This window comes from Molossus molossus, unplaced genomic scaffold (genome assembly GCF_014108415.1).
Source record: "Molossus molossus isolate mMolMol1 unplaced genomic scaffold, mMolMol1.p scaffold_m16_p_20, whole genome shotgun sequence".
Taxonomy (NCBI): domain Eukaryota; kingdom Metazoa; phylum Chordata; class Mammalia; order Chiroptera; family Molossidae; genus Molossus; species Molossus molossus.
The window spans coordinates 48,719,718-48,744,987 of record NW_023425356.1 but is presented as its reverse complement, the minus strand read 5'-3'; the positions used below and the strand labels follow the sequence as shown (position 1 = coordinate 48,744,987).

General features: G+C 44.1%; 1 protein-coding gene across 3 annotated transcripts; it reads left to right on the top strand.

Annotated features, from left to right (window-relative positions):
- The first annotated feature begins 59 nt into the window (after positions 1-59).
- Positions 60-11,670, top strand: ZBTB37 (zinc finger and BTB domain containing 37). Of its 3 annotated transcripts, none has more exons than XM_036272769.1 (5): positions 60-115; positions 645-843; positions 1,935-2,891; positions 5,014-5,113; positions 10,519-11,670. In XM_036272769.1, exons 3-5 carry the CDS (start codon positions 1,969-1,971, stop codon positions 11,005-11,007), a joined length of 1,512 nt encoding a protein of 503 aa, XP_036128662.1. In that variant the 5' UTR covers positions 60-115; positions 645-843; positions 1,935-1,968; the 3' UTR covers positions 11,008-11,670. The 3 variants fall into 3 exon arrangements, with proteins under 3 accessions (XP_036128662.1, XP_036128660.1, XP_036128663.1); XM_036272767.1 differs by having other exon boundaries at positions 1,932-2,891; XM_036272770.1 differs by lacking the exon at positions 645-843 and having other exon boundaries at positions 84-115; positions 1,932-2,891.
- The last annotated feature ends 13,600 nt before the right edge of the window (positions 11,671-25,270 follow it).

The window sequence follows — 25,270 nt, the reverse complement described above, 5'->3', positions numbered from 1 at the left end:
GGTATAAGGGTGAGTGATTTCCTTCCGGCACGTCGCCCGCTCCGGGGGAGGGGGCGGGGGTTTTCACTTCCGGGACGGTGTTCCGGCCCATTCCGGCCCATTTCCACCCCCGGAGGTAGGTGCTGCTCCTTGACTGGGCTGGGGCCCCGCACACCGGTCCCGCTGCCCTGCCCCGGGGCCGCCCTGCCCGGCGTCCGCCGCAGCCTGCTCCTGGGGTGCTCAGCCACTTCCCTTCACCCCCACCTCAAGGCTCCCGGAGACCTTCCACCCCCTTGGCCCCGCGCCGGGCTGAGCTGCCGGACCCGCCCCCTCGCCGGGCCCCTCCCTCAGGACCCCGGGAGGGGCGGCCCCCTCCCCCACCGCAGCCGGCCACACCCAGACACACACACCCACCTCTGGGCAGCTCCCCGCCCGCCTGCACCTACCGCCTGGCCCGGGTCCCGGGGCGCCGCCCCCTTCCCGGTCTTTTCCCGGCACCTGACTGCCGGCTCCCAGGCCGCACGCCCTGCTCCCCGCTCTTCCCTGCTCCTCGGTGACACCGCGGCGCAGCCAGTTCCCCGTCCCCACGCTGCCGAACGCAGGCGGAAGCCACTCAAGTGCCGGAGTGGCCAACCCCGTGCCGTTCCCGACTCTCCCCCTTACAGCTCTCGCCCCTCCGGTGCCGACGGTAGAGAAAGACCTTACTCCAGGGGCCTCCTCCTCGCTGGGGCATTGCCGGGAAGAGCAAACAAAAAAGGCGCTGGTGTAGGCTCCAAAATAGACACATCTGAATTCAGGATGGCATCGACAGAGGCTCTAATTGGATTAAAAGTTTGCAAACAAACAAAAACGCTTTGGAAAAAGGTCAGATTGGCTGAAGTCGGTTCATGAAAGCAGTGTATACACTTCCCTGTGTATTGATAAGCGCGTTGTGAATGCCGGGCGGTCCTGTGAGCTTGTCAGGATAAGTTCCTGAAGTTTCGGGTCTCAGGCAACTTTGTAATGTCGTAACTTGACAGATAAATGGAAACACATTGGGCTCAAGTCAGTGTCTTCCTAGTGGGGTTTTTACAAACTGTACTTTCACCATGGAAGGCTGTGGGATGCAATTATGGACTGTTTCCACTGGTTTTTAAAAATCTTTTAATGTCAAAATATTGGCCATACTTGGTAAATCCTCTATTTTTTTTTTTTTTTTTTTACCACCTTTGTGGAACTAAATGTCAGAATCAAAGGATCACCCCCACCCTGAAATTCCTAACTTGGAATTTACATTATTTAGTTACGGGCAGGTATACCTACCCTTCCCTAATTCTGAGTGAACTTCAAGTCCCACATCTTGATTGAGTCCTTTGGCACCTTTCCTAACTTAGAAGTCCTAAGCTCCAAGCCTTTTGATGGAGGCTGTGACTCTTACAGCTAAAAATAATGGCTTAATTTTTGTGGAATAGTAGTGACTTTATAAAATAAAAAACTCACACAACAAGTAGTAAAATATTAAGAAGAGGCACATCTAATTGACCTAACTGTATAATTACATTGATGCAAAAAACATTATTTTCCTTCAAAGTTGTCACAGGATTTTCTATTCATTGTGAATATCTTATGATTAATGCTTTAAAAAACAAAACAAAAAAGAACAACTGCTCCTCCCTCTTTATTCTGTTGAACTCTGTTTTGATGTTGCATAGCTTATCATTAGGAAAGTATGGGCATAGCTTGAATTTTAAGAAGTCTAACTAATAATCATGTTTTGGTTTTAATGGTGTCTTGGTGCGTAACCTACTGAAAAACCTGTTTGGTACTTCTATATCTAAACATTAGGCAGTTATCTATTTTTACTGGGAGATTTTAAAATTTTGCCAAATGATGTTTTAAAATAGGTTTGAACTGGAAAGCATGAGGGGAGTACAGTTCTAATTGTTAAATGAGAACATGGTTTCCTCCTTCAGCAGGGTTGAATGCCTGCCTACACCCTCAGGCCCCACCATGGAGAAGGGTGGTAACATACAACTGGAGATCCCTGACTTCAGCAACTCTGTCCTGAGCCATCTCAACCAGCTGCGCATGCAAGGCCGGCTCTGCGATATCGTGGTCAACGTGCAAGGACAAGCTTTTCGGGCTCACAAAGTGGTACTGGCCGCCAGCTCTCCCTACTTCCGGGATCACATGTCCTTGAATGAGATGAGTACTGTCTCCATATCCGTCATCAAGAACCCCACAGTTTTTGAACAGCTCCTTTCTTTCTGTTACACAGGGCGGATATGCCTGCAGCTGGCAGATATTATCAGCTACCTGACAGCTGCCAGTTTTCTGCAAATGCAGCATATTATAGACAAATGCACACAGATCTTGGAGGGCATTCATTTCAAAATTAACGTGGCTGAGGTCGAAGCAGAATTAAGTCAAACGAGGACAAAGCATCCAGAGAGACCTCCAGAGTCTCACAGGGTTACACCAACTCTAAATCGCTCCCTTAGTCCACGACATAATGCCCCAAAGGGAAGTCGGCGAGGTCAGGTTAGTGCTGTGCTGGACATCAGGGAGCTCAGTCCTCCCGAGGAGTCCACCAGCCCTCAGATCATTGAACAGAGTTCTGATGTAGAGAGCCGGGAGCCCATTCTTCGGATCAACCGAGCAGGACAGTGGTACGTGGAGACAGGAGTAGCAGACCGAGGGGCACGGAGCGATGATGAAGTGAGGGTTCTTGGAGCAGTACACATCAAAACTGAAAATCTAGAGGAGTGGCTGGGGCCTGAGAATCAGCCTTCCGGAGAAGATGGGAGCAGTGCTGAAGAAGTCACAGCCATGGTGATTGACACCACGGGCCATGGTTCCGTAGCACAGGAAAATTACACTTTAGGACCTTCAGGAGCCAAGGTGGCTCGGCCAACAAGTAGTGAGATTGACAGGTAAGTTTTGTTTTGTTCACCCATCTAACGGCTGTTGTAGAGACATTACTAATGTGGTTACCCCTGTGTGGTACAGAGAGCATCTTCCCTCCTTGATGCTCTTAGCCAAAATAAGTTGATGTTGGAGAAACTGCAGGTGTGGCAAAAGACTTGCATTCTTATTTTTTTAAAGCAGGAAGCTCCTTACCCTGGCTGGTGTGGCTCAGTTGGTTGAGCATCATCCCATGCACTGAGGCCACTGGTTCCATTCCCAGTCAGGGCACATGCCCAGGTTGCTGGTTTGATCTCCATTAGGGGGCGTGCAGGGTCCAGCCAATTGATGTTTCTCTCTCCCTTCTCTCTCTAAAAATCAAAAACATATGGAAATAAAAATAAAACTAGCCCTGGCCCTTGGACTGAAGTGTCTCAGGTTTAATTCCCAGTCAAGGCCATATATGTCGGTTGTGGGTTCAACCCCTGGCCCTGGCGAGGGTCATGTGGGAGGCAACCAATCGGTGTGTCTCTCTCATATCAATATTTCTCTCTCTCTCCTTCCCTCCCTTTCTCCCTCCCTCCCTCTCTTATCTGAGGAAAATCAATGGGAAAATATCCTCAGGTGAGGATTAAATAAATAAGTAAATAAAAATAAAGCAGGAACCCTGGCTGGTTTGGCCCAGTGGTTAGAGTGTCGGCCTGCGGTCCAGAGAGACCCCGGGTTCAGTTCCCACTAAGGGTGCAGTTTGTCCCAGGCCCTGGTCATGCGGGTGGCAGCCACTCGATGTGTCCCTTTGACATCGATGTTTCTCTCTCTCCCTCTCTTCCTCTCTCTCCCTTCCACTCTGTCTGAACAAAAAATGGGAAAATGTCCTCGGGTAAGGAATAAAAAAAAAAAAAGCAGGAAGCTCCTAGTCCTGAAAGTTTGATGTTGTGAGAACTACGGTAAAGTTAGACACTTCTGTGAATCAGAACAGCATCTGCAACCACACTAGTGTCAGTAATTGGCAGGGCTTCCTGGGAATTCCAGGCAGGGGGCCCGGTCATCAGCTGGGAACCTGGCAGCTTTGCCCTTCCTCCCTAGGTTTTCACCCAGGTAGGTGGTCTCAGTTTTACTTGCCTTTGTAGTGCTGTTGACTTTTCTTTGCCCCTCACCTCCCAAGTTAGAGGACGTATGGTACCAGCACTAATTGTTCTTTTTAAATTAGTGTGATCCCAGTCCAGTTACCCCAAAGAAAAGCTTTGGAGAGTTTTTATTCCTTTTTTCACTTGTCATTTTATGTCTTCCCTTTTTCTTTCTCTGGTGACTGCTGCTACCACAGGCCTGAGGGTCTGTTTTTTCCCCACTGCTACTAGGTCCCATCCCATGACTCCCTTGTCTCTTTCTAATGGCAATTAGAGCATTTCTTTTTGGTGGAAAGTAAATTGAAAGAAGGAAGTATTATCAACTTAAATTGATAATATTTGGTTTTTTTCCTCTGTTAAAAATAAATTAAAATTGACTGCATGAACAATGAAAACTAAAGAAGCTATTACTTTGGTTGATACCTGGTCTTGAGAGACATGTGTTACAGTCAGAAAGTATATACTGTATCCATTTCAGGCGGTCTTGATTTGAGTATTTTCCTTCTTGTGTCCTTAATAGTTAAAATATTCTTGAGCACAATACTTATTGCCCCACCCCCCATGTTAGCACTGTGTCAGAAGTAAGAGCCTTAGTGCACAGACTTTGAATCTCCATGGTCGATGTTATATCAACAGTCTGAAATATATAACATGTTATGCTGGGGCCTGGAAGAAGGAACAACCAAAACCTAAGTTACATAGAAGAAGCAAAGTTACAGACCCAGTTTTAATTTATTCTTTTATGGTCTCCCAATACTTACGGAAGAATAGAACTTATATTTAGCCTTAGCTTCACCAGGTCATATGGTCTGTTTTGTATTTCTTAAATTTATAAGGCAAACCTTTCTTGTCTTATTTCTAATCACTTCCTATATATTAACTCCCTGAAAGTATTTCTTAGTCATTTATTGTTCAGTTTGTTTCCCCTGCATCAGCCATGGGATAAAGAGGGTAGACATCACCCTTTTTTAAGTTCCTTGACACTACTTTTCTGTTAGTCCCCTTTTTGCTCCTCTTCCGACAGATTTAGCCCCTCCGGCAGTGTTGTCCCCTTGACGGAGAGACACAGAGCCCGAAGTGAGTCTCCTGGGAGAATGGATGAGCCTAAGCAGCCCAGCTCCCAGGTATGTAGTTGTGGGGCTGAAGAAATTGCCACTGTGTTGAATCCGACAGGAAAGATGTAGGAGAGGGAACAGTGGCCCTGTTAAGTACTCTACTTGATTACTTTTGTCTTTATTCTTATTTGCAAGCACACAGGAAATGCACTTTTGGTGTCAGCTGAGTTTGGGAAGTAGAAAAGATGAGATTGCAGAACTCTTTTCTGAGCCAGTCTGTAGTCCTGAGTAGAAATAAAACAGTAACCCCAAAAAAGTACATGCAGGCAGGGTAGGACCTGGGATGGAGGGCCTGATGCTGTGCGTGTGGGGATAGCACTAGTGATTACTACATGGTGTCGTATACTGTATTTGCAAACAGTTTCTTTTGCATTTTTATGTTCGTATCTTTTATTTCCTTCCTGAATCTTTTGTTAGACTAAAATGTTCTAGAGAGGATAGGAACGATGTCTTCTATTTTCTTTGCAATTCTCCTTAGTAAGTAGTAAGTAGTTGGTTGATAATGTTTGTTTTTCCTCACAGGTCTCTGTCATTGAAGGTTGATTTTTTTTCAAAGGATGTTGAACTCACCAAGTAAACACTTTAGTCCTTTAAAAGGAAACACTGGTGGATTTAGATTGCATAGCTAATTTTTTTAGCTTCTGCATTATACTAATAGTATCTTGTTTAGTTTTTACTTAAACCTTGGATGTTTATTGTGTAGGCAGTATACTAACAGCAGCAAGACATTGTTACAAACTATATTTACTTACATATTATCATGCCAGTTTTCCGGTACCAGAAAAGGACTTGTAGCTATTTTAATAAGATGTTACAGAAAATGTTAGGAGCTTGGAGGAAAAGTAAGTTTACTCATATAATTAAGGCCTCTTTTCTTCTCATCTTTCAAATAGGATGTGATACCTATGTGAAGGTGACTATTATACAAATAAACACAACAGTGACACAGACCTTACAACTTAATGGGGGCAGAGGGCTGGTTAACAGATACACAAAACAGGTATAGATGAGACTGTATAGACCTCATTCACAGTGTTATAAGAAAAGGAGTGCTTAAAAGGCAGTTACTGGAATCAATAACCACTTAAAGAAAGTGTTATTCAGGAGGGTCTAAATGCAGTACGTATTTAATGAAGCAGCTAGAGATAACTTACTGTGTATGTAGATGTAATGGGGATAACAACTGGAACTCCACAGGTGTTTTCCCAACTGAAGCAGAAGGTGCAGGCGATAAAGAAGCAGACAATAGCATTGTCTGGAAATGACATAGAGAGATGAGTTAATATATGCCTTAACATGTATGAAAGTTTATTATGGTGAATCTACTCACCAGTTATATTTTCCCTGCCACAGAGTACCAAAACAGGACACTGACTTAATTACAGTGAGAACAGATTTCAATAGACTTGAAGAGTATCCTGCTCAGAAGGGTGACTGTCCTGGAATAGACTGCTACGGTCACCTATTTGCTCAAATAACTTGCTGTGGCTTTTTCCCTTTTTCTACCATGTTATGGTTGAAACACTTGGCCTGAAATTCCAAGTAATTTACCATCTTTCTAACAGAGCTTCCTCACCACTCATCAGCATTCGCTGCCTGCCTCAAGCAGGCAGGCTTCCTCTGTGTGTCAGGACCACGTCAGATATGGTCAGCTCCTTGAGTCTGGGATGCCCTGTCCTTCCCAGGTGTCTGGGTCCACCCCAGACCCACCTCCTAGTTCATCTGCCCTGCCTAGCCCAGGCCTCCCTGATCTCTCCTTAAACCACTGTAGCACTTACAGGGGCTATGATATAATTTCCACTCTTCTTTTACTTGCATCAGTTTTGTGTCTTCGTCTAGGTTGACATCGCCTAGAGAGAAGCGTCCACATTTTCAAATTTTTGTTTCTGACATTGTCTTCTCCAGTGCCCCCCAAAAGGAGTTGTTTTACCCCTAAGTCATTTTGAATAACGAAGGTTACTAAGTAGGTGCCCAATAAAAAAGTGATTATTTAATTGCCTGTGAAACCCTTCGTTTTGGAAATCTTTAAGTAAAGTTAATAAACCAAATCAGATGATTTTTGAAGTCCTTTCATTTCTTTAATTCTCTGATTAGTAACTGAAGATTAGGAGGGTGGACAGTTTTGAAGGTCATGTCAAGAATCTAGACTAGTTTTGTTTTGGATAATATGGACATTATTGTCTATATGGAATTTATTCATTATAGAATAATTTATTTAAAAAATAGTTCTTGAACACCTACTACATACCAAACACGGATCAAGTTCCAGGACAGTCCACAGTGTTCCTGTGCTTACAGAGTTGACAGTCTAGTAGGGAATTGCCAAGTGGGAGGAGTGGAGTGATCCGCCTCTCGGTGACAGAGAGGAGGCGGCCAGTTTGTCCTTGCTTCTTTTTAAAGTTCAGAGGATAAAACTACTGAAAGTATTGTTGCCTTTGACAAGGACCTAATCTACATTTTATGCTCATTCATTTGCTCTTTTATTGCAACTTTACTGCAGTGATTTTCTAAGATGAAATTGATCGTAATGTTCAAGTTCTGTGATTATAGTTCATCACAGATAACTAAAATATATTTATTTCCTGACTGTGGACCATACTGGTATGACATTACTTACCTTAAAGTTAGGCAGTTGTTTGTTTAGTTTTGTTTTTGGTTTGTTGTTGTTTTAGGGAATAGGTACCCTCAAGATTATAAACAATATTGTGAGTTTGTAATGTTTAATAACAGTTAACATTTATTGAGCCTCATTAAGCACTCTAACTCATTCAGTGCTCATAGCAACTTATGAGGTAGATGCTGTTCATTTTACAGATGAAGAACTGTCAGATGAAGTAGTGAAATAACTGCCTCAAGGTCACATAGTAAAGAGGACACAGATTTGAACCTAAGGTTCAATAAAGCATCTGCTAACCTTTCGTTTTATGGATGGGAAAACTAAGCCTCAGACAACTTGTTCTGCACTTTGTCCATGGTCACTCAGGACCTTTTAGTGGGATCATTCCTCCTTCATGTTTCTATTATGCAGGGAATCGTAGCAGAAAGAAATTTTATATAAAACAAGTCAGAAATCGTCTCAAACCTCAGGCTTACTGTTGAACGCGTAGCATCATGTGCTGCCTCCCACACCGCTGAGACCTGCGTCTGTTCTGCTGGAGGTGCTGAGCAGCACTGCCAGCCGTCTGGGAAAGGAGCCGGAACGCATTTCAGAAATTCAAGGGAAGGCATGAGATTAATTGCTAATTAGATAACTTTCTTTGGTTAATCCATAGTCAGCTTTTACATTTTCTCCTCTTCGCACTGATACTGTAGCCTCTGCCAAACATACATAATTCCCTCCTACATATGCTTGTATACATATACGAGCTTTTTATTCAAAACATGTTATTTATATAAATACATATAATGACTTCAGAAGCCATTAAAAAATGGCTTTAAAAATCAAATTACTGAATTTTAATATGAATTTAGAATCAAAAGCATTTATAAATCTAAGATTTTTTTAAAGTATTCATTCAAAGGTATGTATTATTTCTACTCCCAGATTTCAGATAGGAGGCACCCATGTTTATCTCATATTACTGGGGTATTTTAGGTGTGATAGTATTTTGGCTATATTAAGAAAGAATATCTCTGGGTGAAACTGTCTGGGATTTTCTTCAAAAATAATATGAGAGCCTGGCCGGTGTGGATCAGTGGTCGAGCATCGTCCCAGGGGCTGAGAGGTCCTGGTTTGATTCCTGGTCAGAGCACATGCCTAGTTTGCAGGCCCTGTCCCCACTGTGGGGCAGGCAGGAGGCAGCTGATCAATGTTTCTCTCTCACACTGATGTTTCTCTCTCTCTCTCCCTCTATCTCTGAAAAATCAATAAAAACATATTTAAAAAATATAATATGAGAAAGGAGAGAAACAGGTGAGGGTAAAGAAAAATATTGTCCGTGGTTTAATTGTTGAGTGATGGGGATTTAATATATATTCCATCTAAAAATTTTAGTAAAAAGTTTTAAAATATATATGTCATTTGTCCTTAAAAAAGAAAACAAATTAGAGAAAAGGAAAGCATTTATTTTGCAATAACTTAAAGGGTTATCTAATTAACAACAGCAGAGTTCTAATGCTGCTTTTATAGTAATTGCTTTGTTAATGTCTTAAGTAAGTTTATTGTCACAATATAAGAAAGTTAACTTAGGCGGGGCAGATACTTTATAAACCAAGAGAAATTGGAGAAATCGTATATAAACCACAGATTGTTCTATTTACTTTTAATAATCTGTTTATATTTATGTAAAATCACTACAAGTAATAGGTCTATAAACTCAGATGATACTGTGTCTACTCACTGTATTTCAGGAACACTTACCTTTAGTATAAGCAGGTAGAAAATTGAATTAGCAACATCATTAGGAATGTGGATTTCCTGTTTCTCTTTGTCTATTCGTTCAGACTCTTACCTTTTGTTGAGAGAGCAAAATGAGAATCTAAGTCTTGTCCTTCTTTCTCTGTGATACCTGTCGTTGTATTTGGTGGACAATATCAGTAAATACTGAGTACTAATTGTTGGAAGGCTCATAGGAAAGAAGAACTAAGTTAGCTCAGTCTAGTTTTCTTTCCCAGCTCTTCGCCCATTTGCTCTGAGCTCAGTTAACCCTTGAGTATGCTTTAGAATGAAGTTAGTATGTTGGTATGGTACTAAGATACTTCGGGATAAAAAGGAATACTGTCACCTACAAACTGTACACATCTTTATAAAGCTAGTACTGCTGGATTAAGTTTTGGTATTAATGATAATGCCATAAGCGTAATTTATAATATGCTTGCCACGGTGTATTCTTTACTGTCAGACGTAGTAGCCATTAGCCACATCATGTGTGGCTATTTAAATGTTAATTAATTGAAAACAATTAAAATTAAAAATTTAGTTCCTTAGTCGCACTAGCCATATTACAGACACCCAGTAGCCACATGTGACTAGTGGCTACTGTATCCAGTGGTGCAGATAAACAAACATTTCCATCATCACAGAAAGTTCAACTGGACCAGTGCTAAGTACCTACCTGATCATCTAGATATCATTGTAAATTAGAGTCCAAGTGGATGGTATGAGTGGGCCCAGATTCTCCTATTGCTGTAAAATAGAACATTCGCTGGGGGTTTCATGGGAAGCGTGCAGTTTGTTGGCCAGAAGTAACTTGACTGTCTTGTTCTTTTATGGTAATGGGATACAGAGTCTTTGGTTTTGTTTGTTTTTTTTAATTGTTATGTTAACATCTTTACTTTGGGATAGTAATTTCCTGTTTGGATCTCTACTAAAAATAAGCTTAAAGCTTAGTACCTGGTAAAAGTAGATTTGATCATTATACTATGTCTGTTCACAGTACCTGTTTTTCTGTGCTTATTTTCCTCACCTGGCACAGGTAGAAGAGTCAGCAATGATGGGAGTAAGCGGCTATGTGGAGTATCTCCGTGAGCAGGAAGTATCTGAGCGGTGGTTCCGGTACAACCCCCGTCTCACCTGCATCTACTGTGCCAAATCTTTCAACCAGAAGGGGAGCCTGGACCGGCACATGCGCCTGCACATGGGGATCACACCGTTCGTCTGCCGCATGTGTGGCAAGAAGTACACCCGCAAGGATCAGCTGGAGTATCACATCCGCAAGCACACAGGCAACAAGCCCTTTCACTGTCACGTTTGTGGCAAAAGTTTCCCCTTCCAGGCCATCTTGAATCAGCACTTTCGCAAAAACCACCCTGGCTGTATCCCCCTAGAGGGGCCTCATAGCATCTCCCCTGAAACAACTGTCACGTCTCGAGGACAAGCCGAGGAAGAGTCACCTTCACAAGAAGAGACAGTTGCTCCCGGGGAAACCGCCCAGGGCTCAGTGTCCACTACTGGGCCAGATTGAAACATTGAAGGGGAGGGGGCAGACCCTCTTCCCCTTTGGGCCGTAAGCAGCCAGCATCGGGGCCATGGGCTGGTGCTTCGATTCACAAAATGCCACATCACTAGATCGGAAGATGCTCCCAAGATGTTGCCAAACTAGAGGATCAGCAACATACACAAAGTACTAGAGGCTTTCCCCCTCCTCCTTGCCACCTCACACTTTGAAAATAATCAAGCAGATCAACTTTCTAATTCAGGGATCAACAGCCTTGGTTTGTTAACTTTATAAGAAAAAGATTTTTAACAAAACAATGATAAATGATCATTTATCTACCAGTCACATTTGAACACTGTCCTTTGGTCCATATCATCCTGGTGGCTGTCACTTGCCCAGATCTAAAAAAAACACAGCAGGAGCCTTGGTCCTCGAACCAGCTGACCACAAGAAAGAAGGCAGTAATCATGATGGTGATGATGAGGAATTTCTTTTCTTCCTTCCTGCCGGAATATGCAGTTTCGCATTTTGAGGGGGGGTGAGATTCCTGGTGCTTATTGTTTGGAAAGGTTAGATCTTCTCTCTGCCTGCCCAGGCCTCTGGTTGCTGGTGGTCTCCTGTGGCAGCCGTGCTGGAGCACTTTAGGCAGCTGGAGGTGAAATGACAGCAGTTGCAATAGGTACCGCTCAGCTGGGGCTGGAATGCCGGGGTGGGGGAGGGGGAAGCAGGGAGGGGAGTTCGGGGTTTGCAAATGTGGAACAGTACGGAGCTACTGCAGCTTACTGACGCATTTGTGAACCACAGTGCTTGAAGATCTTTGGGTATTAGGAAATGGCTCTAGTCCAGATGAGTTAATGTGTTAGGCTGACTACCAAAGTTTCATCCAGTCTCTTCAGCTCCTAGTTTCACATAACAGCAATATTATACATCAAAAATGTCACTTTCCAGTGAAATGAGCCTGGATTGTATTTTTAAATCTACAGGTCTCCCTGTTTGATAACTTTTATATGAAGTTTTAAACACATTTTTTTCTGCAGTATTCTGACAAGAAATTCAACACTATGGTTCTTATTGCAAACCACAATTCCACTTCCTTCTACATAAGTAATAGTTTATATTTTCAGTCCAAAAGAACCTCACTAAATCCATGTCTCATGTCTGCAAACCTAGTAATTCATAAACCAACCATTGGCAAATTGCTGGTGACTCCAAGAACTTTGCTTTTTAAATACAGTACAGGGCATTTACCAGAAAACATCAGGCACAATCATGTTGCAATAAATTGATCAAGGCATCAATTTTGATCAGGTTTGGTTACTTAATCATTCCTAAGATTAATTTTTAAATTTCAAGAGACCTTTTTGGTAATTCTGAGATTCTTAATCCAGCGCTGAGAGTCAGAAAGAATTTACCAAACGTGTAGAGCTTTAGATGCCTTGTCTTGCATGCAGAGAAGGAGGGAAGATTCTTAAGGGGTGCAGGCAAGTAGACACAGTCACAGTGCAAATAGAAAAGAAAAATCTCGAGCTTCTCTTAACGATTATTAAAACGTGCAGAGTCTTTACATGTGTAGTGGTTTAAGAAACTCTTTGGTGCAGAGGCGTAGATGATTGTTACAGGCGTCTGGGAGAGGCTGCTCGGCCTGCACTGGTGAGCTGTTTGTGGGAGTGGGAGTAGTGCCCCCTCGTGAGAATGCTTCGTGATATGTGGAAAGGGGGATGGAAAAGGGGGCATTTCTTTGATGATGGGATGTTAGAATGAAAGGGTAACTTAAGCAGTCTGAGAATTTACATGTACATACAGCTGTGCTGTATCACTAAAGAATGGTTATTTTGTCTCTCCTGGAAAAACAGAAATGTGTCATTTAATAGGAATGTAATAATGCTACCATTTGTTAAGAGCCTACCCTTCAACGTGCTGTTGAAGCTGTATTTTATCTCTAGAAGACAGACCGGGACACCACGGTAAGGTAAGAACTCTTCCCTAGGGCCGTCTTAGCACCGGCGAGGCTCTGTGGCCTAGAAAAAGTGGAGTCGGAATTAGACTGAAATCGATAGGGAAACATTTCAGCTGGGAACTAAGGCTTTCAATAGACAGGTCTTGCCATTACTACGTCGGGGAGAAGTACAGAATATGCTGCTGTAGACGGAGCTTGTAAGCCTACCAAAAATATTAAGTCCATCATACTTTTGAGAAGTAGTATGCTGCAAAGTTTTTAGTGCTTTGTGAGCTTTCTTAGATTTTATGTGAGAAAGTAGAGCTTTTTAAACTATTATCAAATTGTAAAGGTGAAGTGCAGTGCTTTCTGCAAGGAAACCTTGGCAGCGTGTGTCAGTGCTCCCTCGGGCTTGGCAGCAGCACTGGGAGTGAAGCAGGGACTGTGAAAGACGCGGAAGCACTAGCGTGTTGGGTGGGCTCCCCGCCCTGTGCGTTCACTGCTGATACTGTGAAGAGGGTGTCCGGTGGCCGGGACCCCACCCGCACGGTCATCTTTGCTGGTTCTCTCCTCTTCACTGGTCTAGCCCAGAGCTACAACGTGCATGAAAATTCAAGTTTGCGAAAGCAATTTTCCCATTTTAGCTAGGAGAGATACTGTTATTCTAAATGACTGTCCAAGAGTCTTCTCCAGGTTCACTGTGACATTGCCCGAGTTCTTAGCTAACATCACTGTAGGGTCATCGGGTTAGTAGTGTTCTGTCCGCATCAGTGAATAGCTGTGCTGTATGCACAGAGGATACCTCGCTTAAGGGTGTACTAAATGGACTTCAGCTAATGCTAGAAACTGTTACCAAATCTCAACTTGCACCTGTCGCCTTGTGAAGGGGACTGCGTTGGCAGTGAGAGCTAAATTGTCATTCCAAACTTTGATGCCGAGGCATAGCAGACACTGGGACTGTTTTATTCACTGAGGGGCTCTTCATAGCAAAGGAGCTACCCGGTATTCTCAGCAAAGGAGAGATGGCACTAGATCAGTGGACTTTCGTTCTAAGAGGTACCTGGCATTCTCTGCTCTCTGAACCAGTACGAAACGCAGCCGAGGCGTGAGCTTGGCCACTGTGAGGCAGAAAGGCTCTGATGACCTGTCTCTACTCGGAACCATGTTTACCTCTGCACTGAGTTGAGTTTTATTTTCTGTAAGTTGCAAGCTACCCCCAAGCCATTCCTGGTACCAGAAGGTTAAATCTAATTTTAAATATGTGAAAATATTACTAAAGGATAAAGATCGTGAAAGAACAGAGATGGCAGCTAAGGAAAGTTTTCTTGCTATTTTTTTTTAATGTTTCCAGTTCTATGTGTATCAGTGAAACAGGGTTTTCCAGAGATGATTTGACAATAGAAATAAACCATTTTCCTCTGAACTTCATAGTTGAAATTTGGCCTTGGTCGGAAGGGGTCTGACCAAAGAGAGAACAAGGGAACTTCATCCTTGATAACTGAACAGTCTTTGGTCAAGAAGTAGCTTTTTAAGTGTTAGCTATTACTTGACACTAATTTTGTTTATTTTAACTGGTAAAAACTACATGTTGTTTGACTAAAAGATGTAATTTAAAGAAATGAAAGCAATGGGTAACAAAGGAAATTAAAATAAACAAAGACAAAAGCCTTCTGAATCATAGTGGAAAGCCATTGGTCCGGAAGGAGTTGGACTCCTGGAGGTGTTCCCTTTCTTGGATACAATAGCCATGTGGTCTTACCTCTTCCTCTGATGTCCTCCTGTGTACTTACTTGTTCAAGGATAAAGCCTCGCTAAACTCAGTCTGTGAAAGTGGGGCTCTTACGCCCTGTGGGAAAATGTGCAAAATAGTGAAGTATTTTAGTTCCTGCGATTTAGAAAAGGGACAACAAGCAATTAAGTCAGGTTAATCCCTAAATTTGAGAGGCTGTCTCTTAGCCAAGTACATCCCTAGGACTATGAATTAGATCCGGGTTCAACAAACTGCAGCCCTGGTCAAATGCCAGAGGCTACCTGTTTGTGTAAAGAAAGTGATAGTAGACAGGGCCACGCCTGTTCATTCTGGGCTTGTTTGTGCTACTTTCTACTATAATTCCAAGTTGAGACCAGATGGCCTGCAGAGCCTGAAATACAGTATTGACTGTCTGGCACCTGACAGAAGTTTGCCAGCTCCAAGTTTAATTAGAAGGAATCACCCCCCCCAATTTGTCAGTCCTGCCATTTTGCTTTTATAAATTCATAAGTTAAAAAGGTTTTAAATTCATATCGCCATATCTGCATGTTTCCCTGCAGAGTTGGCCATCTTTCCCTGGCTCCCTCTCTGTGCTCCTTCATGATTCCTGTTGCTTGAAGAGCATTTAGAATAGTCTTTGGGATTCGACCTTGCCTTAAAGGTGCAGGTAGGTTAAAGTTTGTTACAGATATAACAAAGTAATTTTTCAAAGTAATTCTCATGCATAATAATGTAAGACTAAACAAGTACCATGTTTACATAAAATACTGTAAAAAAAATAATGTTTTTATAAGTAAGTTTTGCCATTCCTCTGAGTTAACTTGAACTGGCTTGCACAATGATGGCAAGGATGGATTTATTCCCACTAGTATTAAAGTTTATTTCTGTTATGCACAAGTGGTTCGATTCTTATCCAAAGTACTGTTTTTCTAGATTAGAAACCTCACTTTCCCTTGTACTATGAATTTTCATTCTGATTTCGTCAAGTAAACTCATTCTGTTCCATGTGGAGTACTAAAAGTTAAATCTTCCGCCCTGGCTGGTTTGGCTCAGTGGTTGGAGCATCGACCTGCGGACCAGAGTCCCTGGTTCAGTTCCCGCTAGGGGCACGTACCAAAAAAAAAAAAAAAGCTAAATCTTCCTTTTCTCTCTTTAACGAATGTTTAAAAACATAACGAAACATCTGAGGATTTCAAAATCTTCTTAGACCTATCTTCCAATTTCTGTTACTGTCTGTAATTTTTCTCAGTATATATTGGGCCTTTATATATTTGCTTTGTGAATGTTTGTTCTTATTGTTCAAATAGCTCATTTATGGTAGATGTGAAAAAATTGGAAAATGTTAGGATAATAATAAGCAGAATTCCTTGCAAAAGCAGCATTTGGTTCCCCATTTGGAAAGAATGCATGGTCTTCTGAGTTAAATGTACTTGTCAGAACAAAGTGTTCGAGGCCATGCTGACACAATCCTGTGAGTTTGCCTCTCACTTTGTGGTTGTCATTCTCCCACACCTGCGAAGTTCGGATGAGTGACCCGGCCTCCCATGGGGCACTTCACCGGGCATTTTATTCTTCCAGTTACCTCTTTCTAACTCGGGTATTAGTAAGTTCTATGTAATAACCGTCTTAGTGATAAATAATCTTCACCTATAATACATGCCAGGTTGGCTCCGCCTTGTCTTAGAGCGTTTATAGTTACAGTGGGTTCTGCAGATTTGGGGCTGTTCTGCTATAAGTCTTCATTCCGATTTCCTCAAGTAAACTCATTCTGTTCCATGTGGGGTACTTAAAAGTTAAATCTTCCACCCTGGCCGGTTTGGCTCAGCAGTTGGAGCATTTGCCTGCGGGACTTTAATCTGGGGTTTGGGACTAGTGAAAGAAAGTTTATTTAGATACCAAGCTCAGTGAATCATCTGCATCATTTCTGCGTGGGGTCTTGGTCCTAGATGTCATTTTAATATAAATCTGTTTAAATATGAGAAGCAGTGGCGTTTGCCAAGCATTAGGACTTCTTTGATAGTCATCAGTCTTATGTTTTGCCTCCTTTGTTTTCTATTCTCTTTCTCTGTGTTCAGACTTCTTACTCTTTTTTTTTATTTTTCTGAAAGAGAGAAACACTGATGGGTTGCCTCCACACACGCCCCAACCAGGGATTGAACCCGCAACCTGGGTATGTGCCCTACCACCTCTTAGTGCACAGGACGACGCCCATCTAACTGAGCCACACCAGCCAGGGCTCAATCTTCTTGTTCTTAATTGGTACTTTTCCCAGGGCCAGTCTTTTTGCTTTGTAGTGAGTTTTCTTGCTCAGGACAAAGTTGGATATTCTGAGTACTTTGAAAAACGTAACTGAGTTAACATTCCAAAGGATATAATTATTGATGGGAACAATGGTATCAAAACCTGGAAAATATCTGTACAGACCATCCGGTTTTGTAAGCAGACTATCATCTCCCTGAGGAACAGTGCTGACTTAGAAGGCAAATAGGACTTGGAAACCATATCATCTTCCCAGAGAGCACACACAGGAGTAAACTTCTTACCACACATCGGTCCTGTTTTTATGTAACAAATACCTCCCCTGTTAACACACTTCAGAAGGCGCGTGAAATCAAACAGTGGAAGCTGCACACAACAAAGCCAGGTTACAAAGGCAGAGCAGTTATGTTAAAAAAAAAAGGAAATGCTTTTCTAGTGCTGCTTTCACGTCTACTCGCTGAGCCCTGTTGAAGAAGCTAGAATTCACTCTCCAGTTAAGAGGAATATATGTACAGCATCTCATATGGCCCACAGCACTATTTAATATTAATAATTGCTAATTAATAATTACTGTGAATCTTAGAATCTGAATTCATCCATAATGCCAAAAGTCAAAGTACCTTATAGGAAAATGTTTTCTATTCTATGAAATCACTTATCTTAAGTGGCAGGTATCATTCAGGAGAATCTGTTCTATTAAGTAAATATTAAGTACTTTTTGGTACCAGTGTGCTTGGAATTTGTATAACAAAATTGATTTTACGTGTAGTTTAGAGGTGGCTTCCTGTACTCGGGAGCCCTGACCCACTGGTTGGAATCTGGACGTATGCTTTAGAAAAGCCTGCCCTTTAACCACACCGATGAAAGGCCACAAGAAGGGGACAGAATAACTGCTGAGAAGATGACCTCTGAGGCAGTAACAGAACTGAACGCAACTGGCTTCTAATGCTCCCTCTGTGCCAGGCACAGTTCTGTGTGCTTCGCCTTGACCAACTCAGCTAGTCCTGTGACAATCCCATTAGGGTGGATGCTGTTATCATCCTCATTTCAGAGAGGACGGAACCGAGAACAGGTTGCCCCCCTGCAGTCCCACACTAGAGGACACTCTCAGTGGACCGTGTTGCTTTAATAGGTATAATTCTACCACATTGCATAGATGAGGGAACTGATGAGCCCAAGGTCACACGACAGATACATTGCACAGCCAGTATTTACCAACATGATTCCAAAGTCTAAACTGTCTTCACTAATCACATTGACTGTTTACTGATAAAGGTTGGGGTGACTGGGATATACAGTAGCCAGTAACAGTACTACTTACAGTGAACATGTAATTCAAGAGTAAGTGATTGGGAGATTTCTTCGAAAGATAATGCACTTGATCTCCGAGCAGATGTTGAATGGTGACTGTTTTCTAGGATATTGCCTACTGATGCAGGGGAGTGGCCCACTCGCCAGGTCTGATGGTGAATGAGTGAATGAGTTACTACCAAGGCAGACTCTGAAAGCTAGCATTCCAGTTATCTACTGCTATGCAGCAGACTACCCTACACCTTAGTGACTTCGAACCACTGTGTATATCTCTCATGATGTTCTGGGTCAGAAATCCAGGAGGGGCTGGTCTAGGCAGTTCTCACGCTCCCGCGGTGAGAGGTCAGCTCACTTGGTAGTGTTCAGCAGGTGGTTGGACTGGTCCGGAGTGTCCAAGGCTGTCTTACCCACATGCCTGCCACCGTTGCAGGGTGGGCTCAACAGTCTCCTCTCCCTCGCTAGTGTCTCATTGTGGTCTCTCTATCAGGGTAGTCAGACTTATTAAAATGGCAGCTCAGGCCTCCAAGAGGCTGGGTAGAAGGTTCAAGTCCTCTTACAGTACAGGCTCCCAGGTATCATAGTCACTGCCATACAGTGTTGGTCAAAGAAGTCACTGGTCAGCCCAGATTCAAGAGGACAGGAAATACCACTGGGGCCTGTCTTTAATCTGTTATAGATAGCATTAGGTTTTGTTTACTGGTGTTGACTCTTCTGTATTCATTCACCTAGGTCCATTGTTTATGCCATAGAAATAATTTATTATGTCTGGCATTGGTCAGTAAAGGAGCCAGAAAGAGAATGAGACAGATACCTGCAACAGATTTCATTAGCTTCCTGCCCCTGAGTTTCATTTATCTTTTAGCAAAATGTCCCTTTTTTCTTTTGTTCCAACTTGTGAGCATTTGCCTGTTTTTTTGGCATTTTGTTTTGTGAAGCCACAGGAACTGTACATGCTGAGCCAGAAATACTCCAGAGGGAGCACAAAGCTTCCTGTTGCAGAACCTGACTTGCTAGAGATGTCGGCTGTGTTCTGCGTCTACGAAGGGGGAAGTCCTGGGGTCTGGGACGTCGGCGTGGCTACCAGCCCCGTCGGCAGGAGTTCTGTCGGGTGGCTGGACAGACGTGCTCGAGGTCGCTGCAGCTCTGCCTGCGCCCCAGGCTCCGTTTGCCTCGGAGGAGGAGATCGTCCGCTGTCATTACCTTGCACGCAGGAAAGTCCGTCGCCCGGTTTCATGTTTTCTTAATTCTTTAAAATTACAGTTGCAACCAGCCTCTCTTATGTAAAATAACAGATGGTTGAGGTTTTATGAGACTTAGATTTGTCAGACTTAGGATGCTTTGTTTTAACTCCTGCTTGCTTGTAATAATTAGACTGTTCCTGCCATCACAAGAAACAAGGGGACAGGATAAATTCTGCACTAAAGATGATTATTCTCAAATCAATACGCTTTGTAAGAAGAAAGGTTTGGGGTTATCCATCCGTCCCTTGGGCAGTGGAATCCTGGGGAGCTGCTCGCCAGTCATCCCAGCTGTCACACAGTGGAGAGCGGGGTCCGTGGGCCAGGCCTCGGGAATCGCAAATACAGGAACAAGGGGGGACCCAGGCTGAAGGCTTAGTTTGGGGCTCTACAGAATGCTGGGAAGGGAAAAGGAAGTCTGGCACTTGTAGTTGGGTAACCAGGGGTGGAAAGTTTGGCGGCACTTAGGCATCAAGATCAGTCAGATCTTACCATGTACAGATTGGGGCAGATTTTAGTGAATAAAAATAAAGGAGCTTTAACATGTTCTTTTTGATCCACATTTCCACTCGGGTGTACCTCGAAGTCTGCTCTTTGTGACAGAGAAAGCCTTTGAAATCTTTCCCAGGGAATGAATACTCCTGGTAATCTGTGGGGATGTCTCGCCTTCTGGATTGTCTAGCTCTCTGGGCCCTCCTCTAGACTCTGGGTGACCCTCAAGTTTGAAATCACCAGTGGTTGCACAGAACTCAGTACTGTGGTCTGGAATTGCACAAGAGATCAGAGTCAGAAGGAAGGAACTTGTAGATGGACAAAGTGTTCCTTCTTTCTTTTCAGCACCACAAGCCTAAACCATTTCAAGCCAGTCACAGCAACCTGAGTGAGGAGAAATTCCTTAAAGGTTTAGATTTCTGCCTGTCGCTACATCTTAAAGCAGATGTTTATGTCATGAGAGGATGATCTTCTGGGTTCCCCTAAGGTAGCAGAACCCTAACGCGAGCAAACCACTGCAAAGCCAGAATCACGACACACGGAGCAGGGCTTGGTGTGTCCCCTCTGAAAGCCCAGATGCTGAAATGGGGCACTGTGACGGAACCCCCCAGAATGGCTGTCACTCCGACGGCAAAGGTTTAGAATTTATATGGTATTTGTAATATTTTTACAAAAATGATTTTAAATCATGTAACTTGAAGTTTTAAAAAAGGAGCCTGTTTTCTTTTTGGAAAACTGGCCCAATAAAAATAACACTAATGTAATTCACTTGTATATGCATTGGACACAGACTGGTAACTAAAGAGAGCTCATGCAAATGATTTGTGGGAAGTTTGGCTATTTTCTTAGTATGTTTTTTCATAAATGTGTGTTTATAAATATATTTACTCGTCCACTACGACTTGGTAGCATTAGAGGCATTTAGTTCGTTGTATCATTGATTCTAAAACTCCGATTCTTGGCACAGTAGGCTATGAGAGCTTTCTGTCACTTTGTTTGTATTTAGGCTAAGAAAATTATTTCTCGCACTTTCTACTTATAAAGACGTTCTAACACGTTGCACCCACTTGGTGCAGCTAATCTTCAGAGGTAAGGATGTGGGTGCTCAAGGGAAACGCTTGTTTAAAAGCCTGGCAGAAGGAGAGACCTCAGAAGGACCTCAGGCTTGCACTTACCTGTGGAGAGCTGGCCCATGTCCCCTGGGACTGAAGGCAGCCGTGAGGGTCGGTGCTGCTGCAGGTGGCAATATCCTGTGTGTGTGGTTTTATGTATGGACGTGAGAAAAAGGTGTCTGATGAAGGCAGGTAAGTCCATGTAAATACACTACCTCCCGTGAAAGACTGAGCATAGCCCAAGGTTGCTCTGCAGCCCCTGGGGCAGGAGGCTGGAGTCCTCAGCCACTGCCCCGCCCCCCATTCCCTCTTGTACTCACTTCAGCTCCTCTACCTCTGAGCACTTCGCTGAAGAAGGAGTGTCGCTTTCAGTAGCAAGCAAAGGAAAGCCAGACCCAACACGCAGAGGCCCGGATCTAGTTCTCCTTGTCGAGTTTAGATGTTCATGTCCGGTTCTGTTGCCCAGATCAAAGTGTCAGAACACTTGGGTTTCCTGCTTTCATCCACCGGCTGCTCTTTGGGAAAAGCAGTCGGTGGAATTGGAGCCCTTCTGTTGTTTTCAAAGATGCACCCAACTCCTTTTAATGATGTGAAAAATTGGTTCGAATCCTGAGTTGTCTTTTCCATTGCCATTTGCAGTCCATTTTGGGGGGAAAGGATAAAAACCATATTTTCCCGATCATGAGCCCTCTGCCAATGTCTTGACGCTGAGGTGTGCATGGCACGGATTTCTGGACAGCCGGTTCTGCTCTTTATCACTCCGAAGGGAGCTGGCTACTCCTGTTGTTACATCGACGCTGTTATAATAGTCAGGATGGCCTCGCTCGAATGCTGTGGGTCTCAAGAAATGTCATTTCAGTAGTAGAATGCCACTAGGCAGGCCACCTAACCTTGAAATCCAGTTGCAGCACTTAACTGACTGGCTGTTCGAGGCACCAGTACACTGAGCCAAGTCAGGTCACCTCCCCTTTGAACATCTGTTACAGCGGGGGAAGGAGCACTGGCCCTTTAATAGGTACCCTGGCATGCTTTCCGCCTCTGCTGTCTAATGCACTAGCTGGTCGTAATGTCTGGTCGGGGGAAAATGAGAGAGGGATCCACTTTTAGGTTTTTAGAGGACGGCTTCTGTGTTTTAGGTACTAGCTAATCGGCATTTACTACCCGGTCACTGGGTAGGGCGAGCGATGATGCCGACGGTGAAATTCCAAATAATGAGGCAAGCGTTACTCACAGGTGACAACTGGTACAGAAGTAACCTCTGCCTGGACACAGTGTGACCCTGTGGGGAGATGAGGAGTGAAGTCAGTGTGAATCTGCTCGCCACAGCTATTTTCCCCTACATGGAGAATAATTGTCAGCCTATAAGCCATGCTCACATCCTGGACTCAAGAATTAACTCCTGCTTAGGAACATTCTTCCTTGCGGCTTCTCTTTTGTTTGTGCGCAGAGTCTGTCCTGGGCTGACCCCAGCTGGTTTGCTAGGCCACATGCCTAAGGGGCAGTCTCACCTCCAGTCGCTAACTGTTAGTGGTGCAGCCTGTTATAGCTAAAGTGATTTATTTAAAAACAGAACAAACACAAAAGTGAGAAACGCCTAGATCTTGTTTCTGAGGCATGTTAAACCTGTGAGCCGGGAGGGAGCATGGAGTCGTCTTACCTTTCTTCCTGCTGACTTGGGTGACCACTGGCCTGAATGCTTTCTGTCGCAGAGCCGCTGACCTGGAGATCCCCATCCAGGCTGCACTTCGTCGTCATGTGGGCATTTAAACAGTGGCTGACACCCGGGCTCCCTCCTGACGTGGACGTTTAATTGGCCTGCTGTAGAGCCCGTGCTTAAAAGCTCCCTAGATCATTCTAATGGGCAGCCGAGGTTGAGAACCCTGTCTCAGTGCAGCTGAGTGGTCTTTACCAGGAGAACCTCAGTCTGGTTCTTTTTCTTGTCGGCCTCCTCTGTTGCTACCCAGGCATAGCTCTGAGTTCAAAGCTCACTGTGGGCCAAGGCCGGGCGGTGAAATGCATGGCCCATGTGTCCGCAGAGTAATTCTGGAGAGATTGCCACCCATCCAGTTTCCTTCATACCAGGTACAAAGTCTGGCCTCTGGAATCCGCTCTGCTTTGCACAGATGATTTGAGTGGCAGTTTCTCAACTCTGCTAGCTAAGGTAAAACCCTTGAACTTATTAAAAGAGCCAAGCCCGTGCCACCTAGGGGGACTCCTGTCTGTGAAATAAACAAGAAGCATTGTTGAAGTGAATGGAAGGAAAAGGCTCCTTCCCGGGGTGACGGTAACACGTTCGCTTATTTGTCTGTTAGCTGTCCTCTACGTGGGATCTCAGTGTGAGGTGACTTTTCATTTGTCCATATTTCTTTGTGAATGAAATGCACTAGCTAAGGCTTAAATGTTTCTGAATTTTATATGAAATGTGAAATGAGTTGTTTTAGCATCTTTGTTCCAGGATATCAAAGACTTAACCCAGTAATTCCCAAATTAGGTTCCATATCTCTCCTTCTTCCCACCCAGGTATAAAGATACCTCACACCTGGTAATGGGGAGGGGAGAACTGTTTGATTTCCCATAAAAAGTGAAAGCCACTGTTCAAACCAACAGGCTACCCAGTGATCTCTAATTCACTAAAGAAATTTGTGTTTCAGAGCTGATTCAGATGCAGACTCTCTCCTGAAACAATTTTGGGCACCGTAGGAATTCATTCATGTACTGCCTACAAATCACTGATCATTTACATTTCAAGTAAGTGGTATGTTTGAGAAGTGGGCCGAAAGGGAAAGGTTGGTTAGTGCAGAGGACCAAATGGGCATCAGGCTATGAAATGTCATCAGAGTAACCTGAAGGCCTGGCTGTTCGCTGAGCATGTGCGTGCTGTAATGTCACTTAGAGAAAATGCTCCTATGCCTTGGAAGACTGTGCCGGCTTCCTCAGCGGGGTGGGAGTGGACAGCCCTCCCCTTGGGACTGTGTGTATCGGAGAGGTGCCCGTGGGTTCTCGTGTGAAGAGCCTTGTGGAGTACTGTGAAACGTGGTGGAACTTTATGCAAATCATGCCGCACTGGATTTTAAGATTTGGGGGAGAGAGTAGAGGAGGAGGATGGGGAAGTGATGGTAAAATAAATAAATAAATAACGATATAAACGTGCTATATTTTAAGCAAGGACTGAAACATCCCCTGTCAGGACTGTGAAGTTCGGTCAAGTTCTGCCCTCCTGGGTCTGCTTGTTGGTTCCACCGAAACCTCTAAGAAATCCTTTTGGAAGCAGCTAACCAGGTGCTAGTCTGACTGCAGTTCCCACCCTGCCCCACCCCCTCCTCTCAGCAGGAGAAAAACATTCCCGAACTAGAGGCAAAAGCAGTGTGTTCTGCCCCAGCCCATTCCCTTTCCACTGCTCCGTCTGTGTGCACAGGTCTAGCCGTTGCATTTGTCTGTGATCTCCTGGCGGACCTTGGAGAGATCTGCCAGTTCAGTCAGGACCCAGTGGCTTCTCCTTGCAGAAATCTGAAAGTCCACTCCGGTCTGGGCGCGGCGCGTGCGGCGTGCGTGGGGAAAGGGAGAAGTCCGCTGACGTGCGCTCGGATTTGCTGGCTGCCCCGGTTTCAGGGTGGGGCCCCTCCCGCTCGGCCTCGGAGGAGGGGCTGGGGTCCCGCCGCCCAGACGGTTCCCTTCAGATGGACGTGGTCTGAAAGAACCCTGCCAACTGCTCTCTATGGTGCTTACCGGGTGGGTGACGCTGTCCCCATCCACCTGTCCCTGGCACTGTGCCTTCCTCCTGGTCACTGTGAAAAGCAGATCACACTGGACTCAGAGGCCAGGATCCAGGACAATTTCCCCTGTCTTGAGCCCATCACTTCTTTGTACAGCTAATAATGTAGCATTTACTTCTCTTTGGAAAACTTGGGATTGTCCCTCAAGAAACAGTAAGTCATTTACAGGAAATAGTCTGTTAGCTGTGAAACAGAGATTACAGGGAAGTTCCACTTCCCTCCGCCGATGCTGGTGACAGCACGGGTCAACGCGCCCCTTCTGCCGGAGTTTTTAAAGGCGACCATAACATTTGTAAGCAGCAAACTTAGACCTAACACTTTTCACAACTTGCTGATCAAGGATTCATATTAAAACAGACAATCAATTTCTAAAATGTTGTTATCCCTGAAAGGGAATGAGATAGTTTTTAACTCTAAGA